The following is an 18,896-nucleotide window of genomic DNA, read 5'->3' on the forward strand; positions in this document are numbered from 1 at the left end:
AGCAATCAAAAAGAATGAAGTCTTGCCATTTGCAACTATGTGGATGGAACTGGAGGGTATTATGCTAAGTGAAATTAGAGAAAGACAAAAATCATATGACTTCACTCATCTGAGGACTTTAAGAGACAAAACAGATGAACATATGGGAAGGGAAACAAATATAAAAACAAGGAGGGGGGACAAAACAGAAGAGACTCATAGAGAACAAACTGAGGGTTACTGGACGGGTTGTTGGGGGGGGGTGGGCTAAATGGATAAGGGGCACTAAGGAATCTACTCCTGAAATCATTGTCGCACTATATGCTAACTAATTTGGATGTAAATTAAAAAAGTAAAGTATAGAAACCAAGAGAGGGGGATGAACAATATGATCTTCGTGTACATGACTTCTTCCCAAAATTGGTATTTTGTATAACGAAGGCAGAAATTTGGTCTTTCTTGTTTACCACTGAATGTGCAGTACCTAGCAGGGTAGCTGGTACAAAGTAAAAGTAAAACCTTGCATTGCAAGTAACCTGTTCTGCATGTGTTCCACAAGACAAGCAAACATTTCTAATAAATTTTAACTTGATAAATGAGCGATGCCTTGCAACACGAGTATTACATGACACCGAATGTCACATGATCACAAATTTCCTGATTACAAAGTGCTTTGGATAACAAGCATGTTTCCAGAACCAATAATGCTCACAAACCAAAGTTTTACTATACTTAAAAACCGACCCACAAACTGCCAAAATACCAGGTCCAATTATAAGCAAACGCTATCTATCACATTTCAAGGAACGATCTCCATTTTATACAAAGTTCTAGAGAGCAGAAAAAGGAAAACCTTCCAAACTTATTTTATGAAAATGGTATAACCTAGATAACAAAACCCCAAGGGCAGTATGAAAAATCAGAGGCCAATTTAATCGATTTTCTTAAGTAATTTACCACATTAACTAAGGGAAGAAAAAGCATAAGGAAGTAAAAGAAAAATGCAGAAAAGGCATTCAATAAATTTAATATTAAAAATAACCCTTCATAAAGGCTATCTACCAACCAACAACTCCCAGGAAACATCCCACAATGATAAAAATCTTAGCAACAGTCCCTTTAATGTATAATTAACAAAGATACACACTATTATTACTTCTATGCAACACTATACTAATGTTTGAGCCAATGCAAAAAACAGAATAGATATTAGGATTAGAAGAAATGCCATTATTTGGAGACACTAATGCTGCCTACAAATGGAATACTAAAATGTACAGTAAGATTACCTAATACTAAATCAATGTAAGAAAATCATCTCCCCACAAACCAGTAATGATAGGAAGTGAAAGTTTTAAAAATATACCATTAACAAAAAGTAAGAAAAATTATAAGCAGGAACAGATAAGATGTATAAAACTCTATGGGAAAATATATCTTTACTGAAGACTATAAAATATTCTTACAAGACTATAGTCACATTCAAGGACAGGTAAACTCAATGTGGTAAAGATGAAAGGTCTCCACAAAATTATCTAAAACTTCAATGTCTTTTAATAAAGATCCTCAGGATTTGCCTTGGAACTTTATCTGCAGAATATTTCATTGTATGAAAGCACCATGTTTTTTATGTTGTTGGGCATTTAAGATTTTTTTCAATTTTCGGTTTGTTTTTTGCAATTACAAATATCAACCTGATGAATATTCTTATGCTAGTGCATGCACATTATTTTTTTAGGATAAATTCCTAAAGGTAGAATTGCTGAGTCAAAGGGTCAATACATTGTTAGGACTCTTGATGGGAATTCCCATGGTGTGCACTCAAACATTTACTGAATGACTGAATACACATTTTCTATTAATTTGATGGGCAGAATTTCCTTTTATCACTTTTTTTTTTTTTTTTCACATTTGCCATTGGTCTTTCCATTTTATAAATGGTTCTTTTTGTCACCTGGAATTATTTTTTTTTAACATGACTAACTACTAATTTTGAGTATTTGATACTTTCCCCAATAATCTGTAATAGTATTTTATCACATACTAAATGTTTAAATATTACAGTTAATGTCTTATGTCTAGATTTTATTCAGTTTCACTTTTTGTATTTGGCTTTTTCTATGTTAATACCATACTGTTTTAATAGTTCTAACATGAAATGTTTTACTACCTAGTAAGGAAATCCCTCCTCAATCTTCTTTTTCAAGATTTCCTTAGCAACTCTCTAATATTTACTCTTTGAAATGAACTTTAGAATTATTTTATCAAGTAAGTTAAAATCTCAATTGTGATTAAAGTCATGTCGAATGTACAAGTTTATTTACTTTGAGAGAGCATGCACGGTAGGCAAAGAGAAAGAGAGAGAGAGAGTATCCCAAGCAGGCTCTACACTGTCATAGTGCAGAACCCAATGTGAGCTCAAACTCACAAACCATGAGATCATGACCTGAGCCAAATTGAGAGTCGGTGGCTTAACCAACTGAGCCACCCAGGTGCCCCTGAATGTACCTATTAATATGAGGAGAATTATATTCTTCTCTTCCATATGCTCAGCATGTCCCTTTATTTTTTTGAGGTCCACTGGAAAAAAAATCCAGGAAATTGTGACCACTATGGATGGAGGGAAAATCATAAAACATGACCTTTATTAAGATTTCAAAGGAATTTAATTTTTATAGTGATAAATGGATACATATTAGCTCACAATTTCCTTTTTTTACACTGCTACGGCATTTTTTAAAGTATATTCTGTATCTACTACCTCTTCCTTCATTATCCACCTTTAATAAGAAATATAGGACCTCTAACCAAAATCTCATTAGTATTTGAAAAAAACAAATATCACTAAATATCACTAACAACCAGCACCAGCTGTTACTAGCAGAGTGTCACTAGCAAATCACAATCTTCTAATTCTTCTTCTACATAAAATGAGAGCTTGTATCTAGATGATCTTCAAGGAACATAGAACAGTGATCTCCATGTTCCCCAAACCTTGTCTCTTTTTAACTAATTTTCAAAGAAACTCACATAGGATTATTTTTTTGCCTACATCTTTTGTTTCGCTTAAACTTTAAAAAAATTAAGAGCCTCATAACTTCATTTGTGAGCCAAGGAGTACTAAGTTTAACAGTTCACTCCCAAGTTTTATTACCTTTTGTCCTCGCTTCATTGGCTGCACAGCTGGGACACTTTTGCTTGTGTTCTGATGAGTTTCAATGTGTAGAGCATTTTCTTTTTCTTTGTCCTTTACCTCTATCACTTCTAAATCCCCTGAGTCACTTGGAAGCTTTTTCTTCTTCATTTCCCTAAACATAAATGAAATGGGAACATCTAATTCTTTGAATTTCAAATCTTTAGTGCCTTAAAATAGTACAGGAGAAGGAGAACATGTACAATATGTAAAAGATCATGGCACCTGCTTAACTTCATAACCACCAGGCTACACTATAAAACAAGCCCAAATCATCACCCTGGAAAAAGTTGAAAATTTTTTGTTCATGGATTTATCATTCTGTCAGCCAGGCTTAATACACCGTTACACCCTTTACTTATCCTTACTCAGTAGCCACATTCAGTCCCTCCACACCTTAATGACCAGGCACTGGGATCTGCAGTCTTAAGTTAGCATGGCCTTGACCGATCTTAAATATTCAATAAAATATCTGTTGCCAGGTTAGTTGACTAAATAATGGATAAAAATATGCAGATTAAGGAGGAAGGGGAAATTCTATTACTATGCTATTTTTCATGTGCATTCTTTTTATCCCCACTGCCACTGTCCAGTCCAGGTCCTCATCACTTCCTACCTAGACCTTCCTCCAGTGTTTCCCCGTAATCTGCTCTATGTGAACTTCTAGTCTTCCTACCTATATCACATTCCCATTTAAAGTCTCCCAAAAGTGCTCATCACTTTCAGGAGAAAGTCCAAAAATCCTTAATTTATCATTCTAATAACTTCTCCACTTTTGGTCCAAATTCACTTTGCCAATCTTACCATCTACCAGTTCACAAACATGAACTTTTTGCTCCTTTCACCTCAGTCTATCATTTCCCCAAAGCACTATGTGTAATATTTCCAATTCCGTGCCCTGTTCTGTTCATGCTTATTTTCTTCTGAATCTCTGACCATCTTACCTTCATTTACCTAAATAAGTTCTAACACATCTTTAAGGTATACTTATGATGGTATTTCCCAAAACACCTGAACTCATAGCAGTTTCTTACCCCTGAACTACTGTATCCCTACCATATGGCTCTTTCCTGATCCAGGACTCAAAAACTTCTCGAAGGCACACATTTTATATTTTACCTCTTAGTATACTCAGTATCTAGCATAGTGCCATGTCCTCAGAGAGATCACTGAAACTGTTTCATGACTACCTTTGTAAAACAAAAAGGCCTATCGTCCACTCCACTCTAGGGTCTCTAGAGTGCTTTACTAGCTGTATAGCCTTTTTCTTTTCTTTTCTTTTCTTGTTTTTTTTTAGCCCTATAGTGGGTTTTTACCCTATAGTTGTTTCTTTCCTTCTGCTTCCCCCTTTCTATTTGCCTTCTGAGGCCTGCTATGTTAAAAAAAAAAAAAAGAAAGAAAATAAGTATTTTTATTAAATAAAACTTTCCTAGTTATTTTCAAGTATTCCTGTCAATATTATCCTAGAACCAGTCAATTTAATGCACTGCAATCGCTATTGCATATATTTACGTAACAAAGGGTCTCACTCACGTTACTTTACCTATATAACTGATTGTAGTGACAGATCAGGGCTCTAAAACAGAAAAACCTATGAGAGCTGAATATTAAGAACTAAACAAGGTTTATGCTAAATCTTGGTAATTTTAATAAGGGAAGTCTTTGGAATAGCCAAGTGATCTGTCATAACTGAACTGTCGGTAAGAAAAAAAATTATATGCTTTTCAATTAGATAACACAAATATGTTTACCTTCTTTCCTTGGCTGACAAATGTCTCCGGCTCTGTAATTTACTGTCACTCTATTAAAATTAAAAAAAAAAAAAAAACACAAGCAAATACAAACAATAACATCACTACTATTAATTTTTCAGAAAGTAAAATTAAAAAGTACAAAATTACTCATTGAGAAGAACATGATGTTCTTCACAAAACTTTGAAAACAGCTTACCATACTAGAAGATTCTTCTTTTGAAGCCAATTTCTGGAGGGACCTATGAAAACAGAACGAGGCATCTACTAGGTTGTAAAAGGCATTCATTTAAAGTCTGCAAACATTCCCATATCATACGCTTAATTACTGGCAATCCTACAAACTTTCAAACATTAACAAAATTTTAAAAAACATAATCAAATTGCTCATCTCACACTTCTAAATATATTCTTAAATAGCAGACATGTATTGAACACTTACTATGTCCCAGGCACTGCCAGATGCTTTATATACAAATAATCTTCACCAAAACCCAATGAAAGGAGTAACATTCCATTTTCACAGAGAATGAAACTTAAGCTGAGACACAGAGTAAGTTACCCTATGACACCCCCTAAGACCCAATTCTGGTCAGACTCCTAAGGTGTTCCTAATTACTCCAGTGATAGAGCTTTCAGAACTATGTTATTGTTTACCTGGTGATCAATAAGACATTAAAGATTAAAACACCTATATATTTTTTTTAATGGAACTGCCTCTCTTACATTATTAGCATTTATATTCATTTACTTGTTTCTATTTTGACCTACTTTGGCCATTTTCATATTTACTGTATTTTTCTACACTGGGTCCTCGAAATTTCTTTACAGAGATCTACCCCCCAATCAAACAGTAAAAAGATAATAAGACTGTCGGACAATGGAGGGTAAAAGTACTGAAGTCAATCATGTTATTATCTTTGTAAGGATTAACTCTTCCATCATTCCCAGCTATAATAGGTTTTAATTACCTTTGAGATTGAAGGTGGGACAAATCAATGGTAGTGTCAGGATAATTTAATGTGTCTTTGCCTTCATCCATCATTTCAGCAACAGGTTCCTGATCTTTTACCACTTCTTCAGATTCTCCTTCATCTTCCGAACTCTCTTCCTGAATTATTTCATCATTTAGCTCATCTCCACCACTGTGAATAGTGATATCCTCCTGGTCAACCTGACTCATAAGCTCCACTTCCACAGGAGTTTCGTGTGATTCCTCTTTATCTTCGTCACTGCTACTGTCACCTCCGTCTGTAGAATCATCATTAAGAAAAGTCAGAATGCTATCACCATAACAAACCTAGAGGATTACCTTGAAAACTTCAAAAACAATAATATTCTGTTGACTCTCTGTGTCTCCAAGACATCACCAAAAAAAAAAAAAAAAAAAAAAAAAAAAGCCTGATCACATCCCCAAAGGGTACTCAGACAAAAAAGGATTCTCTTGTATCATGAACTGGTTGGAATAAATGCTCTCCAAGATACTTTACCACAATAAGTATCTTGGACAATGCAACCATTTCTATAACGAAAACTTTAACTTGTCTTGGTTAGGTATTTCCAAAGAGGAGGACAGGAAAAGTAATTCCATAAATTCTACTGCTGTTATTGTAATTTGCACATGAGAAGTGAAATGAGACAATACATGCAATATAATTGGCACACAGAAGGTATTCATACCTTTGCAAAAGAAACACTGTCTAGTAATAATATTACCTAATTGGCTCCCTAATAAAAGGAGATGCCATCACCATCTGACAAAGACGGTTGTGAGAATTCAGTTAAAAATAATGTAAATAGGGGCGCCTGGGTGGCTCAGTCGGTTAAGTGGCCGACTTCAGCTCAGGTCATGATCTTGCAGTCCATGAGTTCGAGCCCCGTGTTGGGCTCTGTGCTGACAGCTCGAAGCCTGGAGCCTGCTTCTGTTTCTGCGTCTCCCTCTCTCTTTGCCCCTCCCCATTCGCACTCTGTCTCTCTCTGCCTTTCAAAAATGAATAAATGTTAAACAACAAAAAAAATAAAATCTTGTGATACAACAGTAGTCCTAAATGAAGCCACAATATTACTCCTAAAGAAGAATGACCCTAGAAAAAAGAATAACTGTAAAAGTAAAACAGTGGGCATAATTTCCCTATTCCTTCAGGTAGGTGAGTAAATTTATTCCAGCAACCACAGTTGCTCTCTACTTGAAGCAAATGTATTATTACATCAAGCCAAAGTCTCACATGAGAAATTCTACTTATTATAAATTCATCTCTGTATAAGTTCTAATTATTAAATCCAAAAGTAAATGCTCATTCACAAATACCTGAGTCTATCTTTGCTGAACACATTTACATATGACCCATTAAATACCGAAGTTTTACATTTGTTTATATAGTAGTTATGGTCCAATTAAATACTTCATAATTCATTAGAACAAGTATGTTTAACATTTCCAAAAACAAAATTCAGTAAAATTGACAGCAACTGTATTTTTTTTTTTTTAATTTTTTTCAACGTTTTTTTTTTTATTTATTTTTGGGACAGAGAGAGACAGAGCATGAACGGGGGAGGGGCAGAGAGAGAGGGAGACACAGAATCGGAAACAGGCTCCAGGTTCCGAGCCATCAGCCCAGAGCCTGACGCGGGGCTCGAACCCACGGACCGCGAGATCGTGACCTGGCTGAAGTCAGACGCTTAACTGACTGCGCCACCCAGGCGCCCCATGTATTTTTGAAATTTCAATTATCCCAAAGCAGATACGATCTTCTAAGAATTCAGAAGCAAAACTAGACAAAAGGTAACACTATAAGCTACTTTATTAAAATCTGTAAACTACCTAGTTGTTCCATTTCTTCTGATATGAGTTCACGTGTGCAACTTGCCAATGTTTCCATGTCTTCATCCTGCACTCTGACTTTTCTTTCACCCCGATGTCTCCAAATACAAGACTCATCTACCTATGGAAATAGTTATTTTTCACTGATGAAACTTTAGGTAAGACTAAAGAAAATTTAAAAAAACATTAACAAAGAAGCTGAAGGATACCTTAAAGAGGAAACTAAACCCCATCATTAGATATGAGGGAGGAAGGAAATTCTTCTTTCCTATAAAAGATAATAAACATAAATGTTAAAAATTGTTTTTTTCCATTTTATGCTTACAAATTATCTGACACCAATGGTCACATTTATTTGGTCTTTTCTCTGTCATGAAGGAACAGAGAATTTGGCATTATGTATAGGAACAGGAATTAAGAAAGAAAAAATATGAATGCTTGCTCTCATCTTTGGGTTAGTCAATCCCTGAATAATCTTTTAGAAAAAAAGGTCATGTTATATGAAAGCACATCCTCGTCAAGAGAAATATCTATGGAGATGACATAACAAATGCTAAATCTGCCACAGCAGCACAAAATTTTCCTTATTTAATAATAGATTTCATATATAAAATCATAATAATTTCTGTTCTGAAAATATTAGTAAGTAATGGTCCTCAAACCGGTCTCCATAATCATTACCTCGTATCATGAAGCTTCCTGTTGTCAAATATTCTCCAGTTGGTGCTGTTTTAGACACCTGAGGAACACAATACCACATCATACTGTTGTCTTAAGACACGTGTTTTTAAATTTTTCACTCAGGAAAGTAAAGTCATATTTAAGTAAATAGCACCATCTCCTGAAAAGCTTATGATTTAGTAAAAATTCTCAATACTGAAATATCTCTTCAAAGACAGAAATACCATTGGCAGTAACAAAGAAAAGAAATAATGAAGGATATACTACATCAATAATTTTCAAATGCCATGGATTAGAGGCAGAACTTGTTCACACATTTCCTCTGGTTTGAGATGTAATAGGAAAAATAAGAAAAGTTTAATAAAACTATATTTATTAAAATAAAACTATACTGGGGGCCCGCCTGGGTGGCTCAGTCGATTAAGCACTTGACTTCGGCTCAGGTCATGATCTCATGGTTTGTGAGTTTGAATCCTGCATCAGGTTCTGTGCTGACAGCTCAGAGTCTGGAACCTGCCTCAGATTCTGTCTCTTTCTCTGCCCCTCCCCCACGTGTGTGCATGCACTCTCTCTCTCTCTCTCTCTCTCAAAAATAAACAAAAAAATTAAAAACAAACTATATTTACTAAATAAAGTCCTTTCCTAAGATACTGTTTTGGGGGTAGTAAAATAACCTTTCATTTTAGGAAATAAAATGATGTATTTAAAAATTGTATGTTATCTGCGAAACCCCCAAATCTGAGAGTACCTTTGTCATAGTTTTTGGAGGGATTAAAAGCACACTAATTTCACCATTAAAAAACCTGTTCAATGAAAGAATTAAAACCACTTTTATAACAGGTAGAAAATATAATACCAGAAATGATATTAATTTCCTGAAAACACAGTATCATAGTATAAGCAGAAAATAATGACTATAAATAGATACAAGATGAACCTAAGGGAGGATAATAGTAATGAACTCTTTATCTTGCTGTATAGCCGTAAGACCCTGTAATATATCATTATCAATTGCAATTATTGAAAATGTGAAACAGAAAGTGAAGTCAAATATGGAGTGAAGTATCAAGTAACAGCAGTAACAACAAAGAAGGACAATTACTAAAGCCAAATGAATAAAAAACACTGGATATAACTATTTTTCAGGAAGGGCAAAAGAGAGATCAGAAAATTCCAACAAAGATGAAGAGGAACACTCTTCATCTTATATAACTGCATAAATCATTCTCTTCCTTTAGGTGTCTGCTCAAATCTTACTTTCCTAGAAAGGCCTTCCCTGACACTACTTTCAAAATGGTAGCCCCAATCACTCTTTAGTGCCTACTCTGCTTTAAAGAAAAAACGTTATAGCACTTGTTACCAGACATTATGTATGTGTTTTTCTCCACCACCAAAATGTCACCTCAATCAAAGTAGGTACTTTGCCTTGTTGACTTCTATACCCTCAAAATTTGGTACACAATAGCTCTTAATAAATTAAGAAAAAGGACCACAGCCCTTATTACCTGATGATGGTACACCCACCAAGCACTAGTGATAACTCGTGCATCCCAGGCAGCACTGTAGCAAAGTGCCATTGTGCCGGCTTCAGTCAAGGTCCGAGGCGGAATGGGTTCTCCTGTGATATAAACACCACAATGCTTCAGTACCCAAGTACAGAGTTTCTACACAGCAAGACCTGAAAATCACATGCAACATGATGGATTTGATCCTCTTACATCTTAAATACTGATACCACATTTTAATTTCAATATTACATGAAGTTATGATTTTTATTAACAATATATTTACAACATCACTCACATTCAGGGAAATGCAAATCAAAAACCACAATGGACTATCACCTCACACCTGTCAGAATGGCTAAAATCAAAAACACAAGAAGTGACAAGTGTTGGCAAGGATGTGGAAAAAAAGGAACCCTTGTATACTGTCGGTGGGAATGTAAACTGGTGCAGCCACTGTGGAAAAAAAGTATGGAGGTTGCTCAAAAAATTAAAAATACAACTACCATATGATCCAATAATTGTACTACTGAGTATTTACCCAAAGAATACGAAAACACTAATTCAAAAGGATATATGCACCCCTATGTTTATCTCAATATTATTTACAACAGCCAAATTATGGAAGCAACCCAAGCATCCATCAATCGATGAACAGATAAAGATGTTGTGTACACACACACACACACACCCACACAAAATGAAATATTATTCAGTCATAAACAAGAATAAAATCTTGCCATTTGCAACATAGATGGATCGATCTATAGAGTACAGTGCTAAGCAAAATAAGTCAGAGAAAGACAAATACAATGTAATTTTACTCATATGTGGAATTTAAGAAACAAATGAACAAAAGAAAAAAAAATGTCCATCAAAAAACAGACTCTTAACTAAAGAGAACAAACAGATGGTTACCAGAGGGGAGCTGGGTGAAATAGGTGAAGGGGATTAAGAATACACATTTATCTTAATGAGCACTGAGTAATACACAGAATTGGTGAATCACTATTGTATGCCTGAAACTTACAGAACACTGTATGTTAACTATACTGGCATATTTTATGCCAGATAAAAAAATAACAATTATAAATATATATTTACAAAGCAGGTTTTTAAACAGTCTAAGTAAATAAAACAAATCAGAGAAGAAATGCCTTCTCATTTATGTCAATAACTCTAACTTCATTCCAGAAAGAATCACCTAGAAAAGCCTAGTCAAAGTTTGAATTCTTCCAGAATTACTATAAATCACCTAAATTGTCAAAATAAACACATTAATAATATATCCCTACAATTAGATTTCAAATACTTTTTAATTGGGATGTAATTCATGTACCATAAAATTCACCCTTTTAAAGTATATAATCCAATGGTCTTTAGTATATTCATAAAGCTACATAACCATTACCACTAATTCCAGAACATTTTCATTATCCCTCAAAGAAATCCTATATCCATAAACAGTCATTCTCCATTTTCCCAGCCCCTGACAATCATTAACACACTTTGTGTTTATGGATTTGCCAATTTTGGAATTTCATATCAATGGAATCATATATGTCTGGCTTCTTTCACCTAGCATAATGTTTTCAAGGCTCATCCCTGTTACAGCAATTATCAGTACTTCATCTCTTTTTAAGACTGAATAATATTCCATTGAATGGATATACAACTTGTTTATTATCAACTGGTGAACATATGGGTTGTTTCTATTTCTTGGCTATTATAAATAATGCTGTTAGGAATATCTGCAAACAAGTTTAGTGTGGTCAGTTTGTCTATATAACTAGGAGTCGAACTGGTGGGTGACAAATTTTATGGTTAATTAAAAACAATTTTTTTTAACGTTTATTCATTTTTGAGAGACACAGCACGAGTGGGGGAGGAGCAGAGAGAGAGGGAGACACAAAATCCAAAGCAGGCTCCAGGCTCTGAGCTTGTCAGCATAGAGCCCGATGCAGTGCTTGAACTCACTGACCATGAGATCATGACCTGAGCTGAAGTCGGAAGCTTAACAGAGTCACCCAGGTGTCCCCTATGGTCAATTTTTTGAGGAAGTGCCAACTCTATTCCATAGTGGCTACATCATTTTCCATTCCCATCAGCAGCATATAAGGGTTCCAATCTCTACATCCTTCCCACACGTTTTGTCTATTTTTTTTTTTTATTACGACTATTCTCCTGGGTGTGAAGTGGTACCTCTTTGTGGTCTTGATTTGCATTTCCCTAATGATGAATGATACTGAGGATCTTATGTGCTCACTGGCCATTCGTGTATATTTGGGAAAATATCTATTTGAATCGTTTGTCATTTAAAAACTTTTTTCCCTTTCTGTTGTTGAGTCTTAAGAGTTCTTTGGATACTGGTTCCTTAGCAGATAGATAAATGACTTGCCAGTATTTTCTCTTACTCTGTGGGTTGTCTTTTCACCTTTTTTTTTTCAACGTTTATTTATTTTTGGGACAGAGAGAGACAGAGCATGAACGGGGGAGGGGCAGAGAGAGAGGGAGACACAGAATTGGAAACAGGCTCCAGGCTCTGAGCCATCAGCCCAGAGCCCGACGCGGGGCTCGAACTCACGGACCGCGAGATCGTGACCTGGCTGAAGTCGGATGCTCAACCGACTGCGCCACCCAGGCGCCCCAGAATGTTTATTTATTTTCAAGAGAGAGAGAGAGCGCGCCAGCGAGAGAGAGAGACAGAGTGTGAGTGGGGGAGGGGTAGAGAGATAGGGAGACACAGAATCTGAAGCAGGCTCCAGGCTCTGATCTGTCAGCACAAAGCCCAATGTGGGGCCCAAACCCATGAACCATGAGATAATGACCTGAGCTGAAGTCTGGCACTTAACCAACTGAGCCACCCAGGCACCACCCCCCTCCCCCACCCACCGTCTTTTCATTTTCTTAATAGTGTCTTTGAATTAAGGTTTTTAATTTTGATTTGTCTAATTAATCTGTTTTTCTTTGGTTACTTATGCTTTTGATGTCTTATCTAAGAAATGACTTCCTGATTCATTATGAGATTTATGCCTTACTGTAACAGTTTTATAGTATTAGTTTTTAAGCTTCTGTCTCTGATGCATTTAATTTGAATAAATGGTGTGAAGCAGGGGTCTAACTTTATTCTTTTGTACATGGATATTAGTCCAAGCACCACTTTTTGAAAACAGTATTCTATCTATCCCCATTGAATGGCTTTCATACCCTTGTGCAAAGACTACAGACTATAAATGAGAACTCTCAATTCGCTTCAATGATTTATCAGTCCTTCCTCATACACCTTGCTGTCTTTATTACTGTTGCTTTACAGGAGGTTTTGAAATCAAGAGGTGTGAGTCCTCCAATTTTGTTCTTCATTTTAAACATGATTTGGCTGACCTGGGTCCTTTGCATTTTCATGTGAATTTCAGGATCAACTCATCAATCTTTGTTAAAAAAAAAAAAAAAAAAAAGGAAGCTGGAATTTTGACAGATTACATCAAATCTGGAGACTAATATGGGAAGTACTGCCATCAGAAAAATATTAAGACTTCCAAACCATAAACACTGAAAGTCTTTCCACTTAAGTCTTCTTTAATTTCTTTCAATGATGTTTTTTATATTTGGGATGTATATCTTTCAACTTCTTTTTGGTGAATTTATTCATATTTTTTTAATGCTATCATAAATGGATGTTTTATTAGTTTACTTTAGTACCGTTCATTGTGAGTGCATAGAAATACAACTGACTTTTATATATCATACAAATGTATCCTGAACATTTGTAAAGTTATTAACTAATAATTTTGGGGGAATTCCTTGAGGTTTTAAACATATAAGATCATGTCATCTGCAAATGGAAATAGTTTTACTTGGTCTTTACCAATGTGGATATTTTTTTATTTCTTTTTATTGCCTGTCTACTTAGAACATCCATACAAGGTTGAATAGAAGTAACAAGGATAGGAGCACCTGGTGGCTCAGGAGGTTAAGTGTTTGACTTCAGCTCAGGTCAAGATCTCATGGTTCTTGAGTTTGAGCCCCGCATCGGGCTCTGTGCTGACAGCTCGGAGCCTGCTTCAGATTCTGTGTCTCGCTGTCTCTGCCCCTCCCCCACTTTTGCTGTCTCTCTCTCAAAAATAAATAATAAGCATCAAAAGATTATTTTTAAAAATTAAAAAAAAAAGGGACAACAGACATGTTTGTCTTGTTCTGGATGTTAAGGGGAAAATTTTCAGTCTTTCACCATCAAGTATGATGTTAGCTCTGGGTTTTCCATAAAAATCCTTCACCAAGTTCAAGAGTTCCCTCATATTCCTAGTTTGTTGAGTGTTTCTATCACAAATATGTGTTGGATTATTGCCAACAGCCTTTTCTGCATCATTGAGATGATCACGTGGTTTTTCTCCTTCACCTATCAATACATTGATTAATTTTCATACATTAAATCAACCATTCCTGGGATAAACCCCTTTGTCACAGTGTACAATCCTTTTAATATGCTGCTGGATTCAGTTTTTTAATATTTTGTTGAGAAATTGTGTGTGTGTTCATAAGCAACACTGGCCTGTAGTTTTCAATTCTTGTGACATCTTTGATTTTGTTATGAGGGTAATACTGGGCTTAGAGAATGAGTGAGGAAGTTTTCCCATCTCTTCTATTTTTTGGAAGAGTTTGTGAAGCACTGGTGTTCAATCTTCTTTAAGTTTGGTAGAATTTGCCAGTGAAGCTACCTGGGCCTGAGCAGGGTTGTTTTTTGTTTTTGTTTTTTTAAATTTTTTTAAATTACTATTTCAATCTCTTTACTTGTTATAGGTTTGTTTGATTTTCTATTTCTCCTTGAGTCAGTTTAGCTAGTTTGTATCTTTCTAGGAATGTGTCCATCTCATCCAAGTTATCTAATTTGTTGCCCTACAGCTGTAGGTAGCATGCCCTCACAATCCTTTTCCCCCTCAGCAAATGTAACTTTTTATTTTTTTTTATTTTTTTTTTAACATTTATTTATTTTTGAGACAGAGAGAGACAGCATGAACAGGGGAGGGGCAGAGAGAGAGGGAGACACAGAATCGGAAACAGGCTCCAGGTTCTGAGCTGTCAGCACAGAGCCCAACGCGGGGCTCGAACTCAGGGACCGGGAGACCATGACCTGAGCCGAAGTCGGACACTTAACCAACTGAGCCACCCAGGCGCCCCAGCAAATGTAACTTCTAAAGTTATTTAATAAATGCTCCAGACACAGACTAGAGATGTGACTAATGTTTATCACAGTGAAAAGTTCATTCTTCATTTAAAGAAGCCATTTATGACAGGACTTCATTCTGCTGTCTTACTGCACATTCGCCACCCAGAATACTACACAAGTATTGGTAAAATGGTGTTTTATAAGAAGCAGCTATGGCACTTTTTCTTTTAATCTTCTTGATTTCTGCAAAGTTGGTAGTAATTTCCCCTCTTGTGTTCCCAATTTTAGGAATTTGAATCTTCTCTTATTTTTTTGGTCAGTCCAGTAAAAGTTTTATTAATTTTGTTGACCTTTTTTAAAAAAACAAGTTTGGTTTCACTGATCTTCTCTATTGTTCTTCTATTCTGTTGCATTTGTTTCCACTCTAATCTTTATTAATTCCTTCTGTTCCTTACTATGGATTCTATGCTTTTCTTTTTCTAGATCTTAATGTTACAGTTTTGTTAATGATTTGAAATGTTTCCTCTTTTTATAAACATTACAGCTATAAACTTCTAAGCACTGCTTTAATTGCATCTCCTATCATTTTGATATACTGTGTTTCATTTCACTCATCTCAAAGTATTTTTTTTTTTAAATTTTTAACGTTTATTTATTTTTGAGACAGAGAGAGGCAGAGCATGAACGGGGGAGGGGCAGAGAGAGAGGGAGACACAGAATTGGAAGCAGGCTCCAGGCTCTGAGCCATTAGCCCAGAGCCTGACGCGGGGCTCGAACTCACGGACCGCGAGATCGTGACCTGGCTGAAGTCGGACGCTTAACCGACTGAGCCACCCAGGCGCCCCTCAAAGTATTTTCCAACACCCCCCTATGATTTTCTCTTTGACACTGGTTATTTATGACTGTGCTGTTTAATTTCCACACATTTGTGAATTTTCCAAATTTTCCTCTAGTAGTGATTTCTAATTTCACTCCATTATGGTCAGAAAACTTACTTTGTATGATTTTAGTAGTTTTAAATTTATTAAGACTTGTCTTCTAGACTATCATATGGTTTAGCCTGGAGAACATACTAGGTGCACTTGAGAATTAGCCTACTGTTGTTAGGTGAGGATATCAGAGATTTATATTAGGTCTAGTTAACTTAAATTATTTGTTCATATCTTCTATTTCCTAGTCAATCTTGTATCTAATTATTATATCCATGACTTAAAGTTAGGTATTAAAGTCCTGAAATATTATTGCTGAACTATTTCTCTCTTTGATTGTCAGACTTTACTTCAAGGGTATTCTAGGGCTCTGTTGTTGGGTGCGCATATATTTATAATAGTTATAAATATGTTGATGAATTGACCCTTTTATCATAATAAAGTGTCCTTTAACTCTATTAACAAATTTTGTCATATAATAAGTTTTGAATTAAAGTTTGGAATAATAAAGAGAATAAATAAAGTTTTGAATAATAAAGAGAAATATATTACCTGTTGGATTCTTAATTACACAGCTAGTAGCTCCATGAAGATCAGCATGTACATAAATGTCCCCTTAAAGACAAATGAGAAATAATACTTTAAGTCCTGTTCCTTTTTTTTTTTTTCTTCTTTTTAATGGTTTTAATGGGTTCAAAATCCAAAGGGGATAAGAAGGCATATAAAGTCCATTTCCCATCCCTAGGAGATCTCTCGTAGTCCTCCTTATAGGAAACAGCAATGGTAATATGGCAGATTAGTAAAATGGTCAGTTCCTCTCTCCCTTGTTAGCCACACCTCTTTGCTCTGTGACCCTGAAGCTTCTCCCATCAAGTGGAGTCACTTCCCAATCTCTCGAATCTGGACCTGCCCTGTGATCTGCCTTAGCCAGAATATAGCAGCTGTGACCAAGTGCCAGTTCTCAACCTAGGTCTTAATAAGCCTTATGTGCTTCCTCCCTTTCTCTCAGCAACTTGCTGAGTTACCGTGTAAGCAAGTCTAGGCCAGCTTGCTGGAGGGTGAGAGATGAGTCATCTAGCAAATGTAAAGGTCCTAAGGACCATGGATATTTGACATGTATGATGAGCAGTCAAGAGGTCAGACTAAGGGAAGAATGGTAAGAAATGAAGAAGGAAAGAAGCCAGGAGGCTTGTAAGCCACAGTGAGAACTGTGAGTTGTATTCTATGTGTGTGCTACCAATGAATAAACAAATGAACAAACAAATGCAGGAGTGAGATCTTTCCTCTTTTGTTAAGGAAAAAGGAAAGTTCCTAACAAGTAAAATGAGCAGCCATTCCTTGCCCCAACAGTTCGTCTGGGATTTGAAACTCAAAGAAGAGAAAAACTCATACTGCCCCAACACAAGCTGAGCTCACAGAGAACAAAGCTACAGAAGAGAGAGACCATGCCCTAAGGACCATGGAATACCATGATCCCTGCTGCTTTCTTTTCTGGTCTGGGATCTGCAGTGGATATCAGATTAGTTCTGATTATTGGTTTCTGATACCCACACTGAAGGTTCAGCCACAGCAAGGTGGCTCTTATCAGCAAAGAAAAATAAATGAGAAGACTTACATACACCACAGGGCTTAAGTTCTTTTTCTAAATATGGAAAAAAAAGTTACAAACTTCTGCACTAAAAAAACAAGCCTTTAAAAATTTGATACACACTAACTTTGGAGGACTGAAAGCTATTTTGTTATAATGTAGAAGAGAATCAAAAGTCCAACACTGCAAGATTAGCTCACCATTACTACTTTAGGAATATTCACTTAAAGTGAAGATTGTCAAAATGCATATTCAACAAACCATAAACCATCAAGATAAACTCCTTCTACCAATTAAACCTGTCATAGAAGATGAAAATCTACATCTAATATTGAAATAATTGATCCAATTATATGACAAAATTCTTTAAAATTTTTATCTTACCTAAAAAATATTTTTTTTAAATCTTACCTACCTGTTGTCAAGTATCTTTTCACAATCATTTCATTCTGTTGCTGATCTCTTCCACCTATAATTAAATAGTTCTCTGAGCTAACGAACCACAGAAATTTCTCAAACCTACCAAATTGAAAGAAAAAAAGTTAACATTCTTTTGCTTTATAGTCACCTTAATTCACATCCTTTTTGCTAACAAAATTCCAAGACGCTATCCTACCTTGTAGGTTAAGACAACTTGATGGTTTAATTTATTAAAGCATCAAACTGAATTTTATTGAAATCTTATCATACAAATTGGCCAAGGATATTCTTATAAAAGTCTTGGAAGTAATTAAATTCTATGTTTGAAAATATGTTCTCTCCTTATCTCCCTCTCATATAGTCCCTTCTTAAACTCAAGGATAACGTAACAATGAATTACACAAAGCAACAACATACAATGTCACATGGTCCCTAGGTTTAGTTTTCTTTCAGTGGGGCACTGGCTAACTTTTGAGGCCACAAGTAAGAAAGAAGTTTTCTCACTCTGTCCTGAATCAACTGAATACTTACATATATGGTATTCTTTATACTTTTATACTTCTAAAGGTAATTTTTGCTCTATAAAACTAACTTTTCTCAAAAGACAAAGTAATTTGGTTTTCATGATTAATACATACCATCATGATAAAAAGTAAAGAGTATATATTTGTATAACATTTAGAAAATGACAAAATAGAGATGAACAGAAATGTTTTCTATATTACATATGACTATTTCTTTGACTTAATCTACAATTTAAAAACGTCTGATTAAAAATGATAGATTAAGCACTGGCATTAAACTCCCTTTTAACACCCAAAATATATAATAGCACAAGTATTGTGTTCCTGTTTTCTCATCTGAG

At 35.4% G+C, this 18,896-nt stretch overlaps 1 protein-coding gene across 2 annotated transcripts in view; it reads right to left on the minus strand.

The window, feature by feature from the left end:
• Nucleotides 1-18,896, minus strand: part of NEMF (nuclear export mediator factor) — a 57,786-nt gene that overhangs the window by 10,974 nt on the left and 27,916 nt on the right. For both annotated transcript variants that reach the window (XM_040477074.1, XM_040477075.1), the window contains exons 17-26: nucleotides 18,027-18,130; nucleotides 16,576-16,638; nucleotides 9,931-10,043; nucleotides 8,426-8,483; nucleotides 7,954-8,012; nucleotides 7,745-7,865; nucleotides 5,895-6,174; nucleotides 5,123-5,165; nucleotides 4,924-4,973; nucleotides 3,134-3,287 (exon numbers count right to left, since the gene is read on the minus strand). In XM_040477074.1, the coding sequence (XP_040333008.1) occupies nucleotides 3,134-3,287; nucleotides 4,924-4,973; nucleotides 5,123-5,165; nucleotides 5,895-6,174; nucleotides 7,745-7,865; nucleotides 7,954-8,012; nucleotides 8,426-8,483; nucleotides 9,931-10,043; nucleotides 16,576-16,638; nucleotides 18,027-18,130 (1,045 nt within the window). The remainder of the gene's footprint in view (nucleotides 1-3,133; nucleotides 3,288-4,923; nucleotides 4,974-5,122; nucleotides 5,166-5,894; nucleotides 6,175-7,744; nucleotides 7,866-7,953; nucleotides 8,013-8,425; nucleotides 8,484-9,930; nucleotides 10,044-16,575; nucleotides 16,639-18,026; nucleotides 18,131-18,896) is intronic.

This window comes from Herpailurus yagouaroundi, unplaced genomic scaffold, assembly GCF_014898765.1.
Source record: "Herpailurus yagouaroundi ecotype Mexico unplaced genomic scaffold, PumYag 141, whole genome shotgun sequence".
Lineage (NCBI taxonomy): Eukaryota > Metazoa > Chordata > Mammalia > Carnivora > Felidae > Herpailurus > Herpailurus yagouaroundi.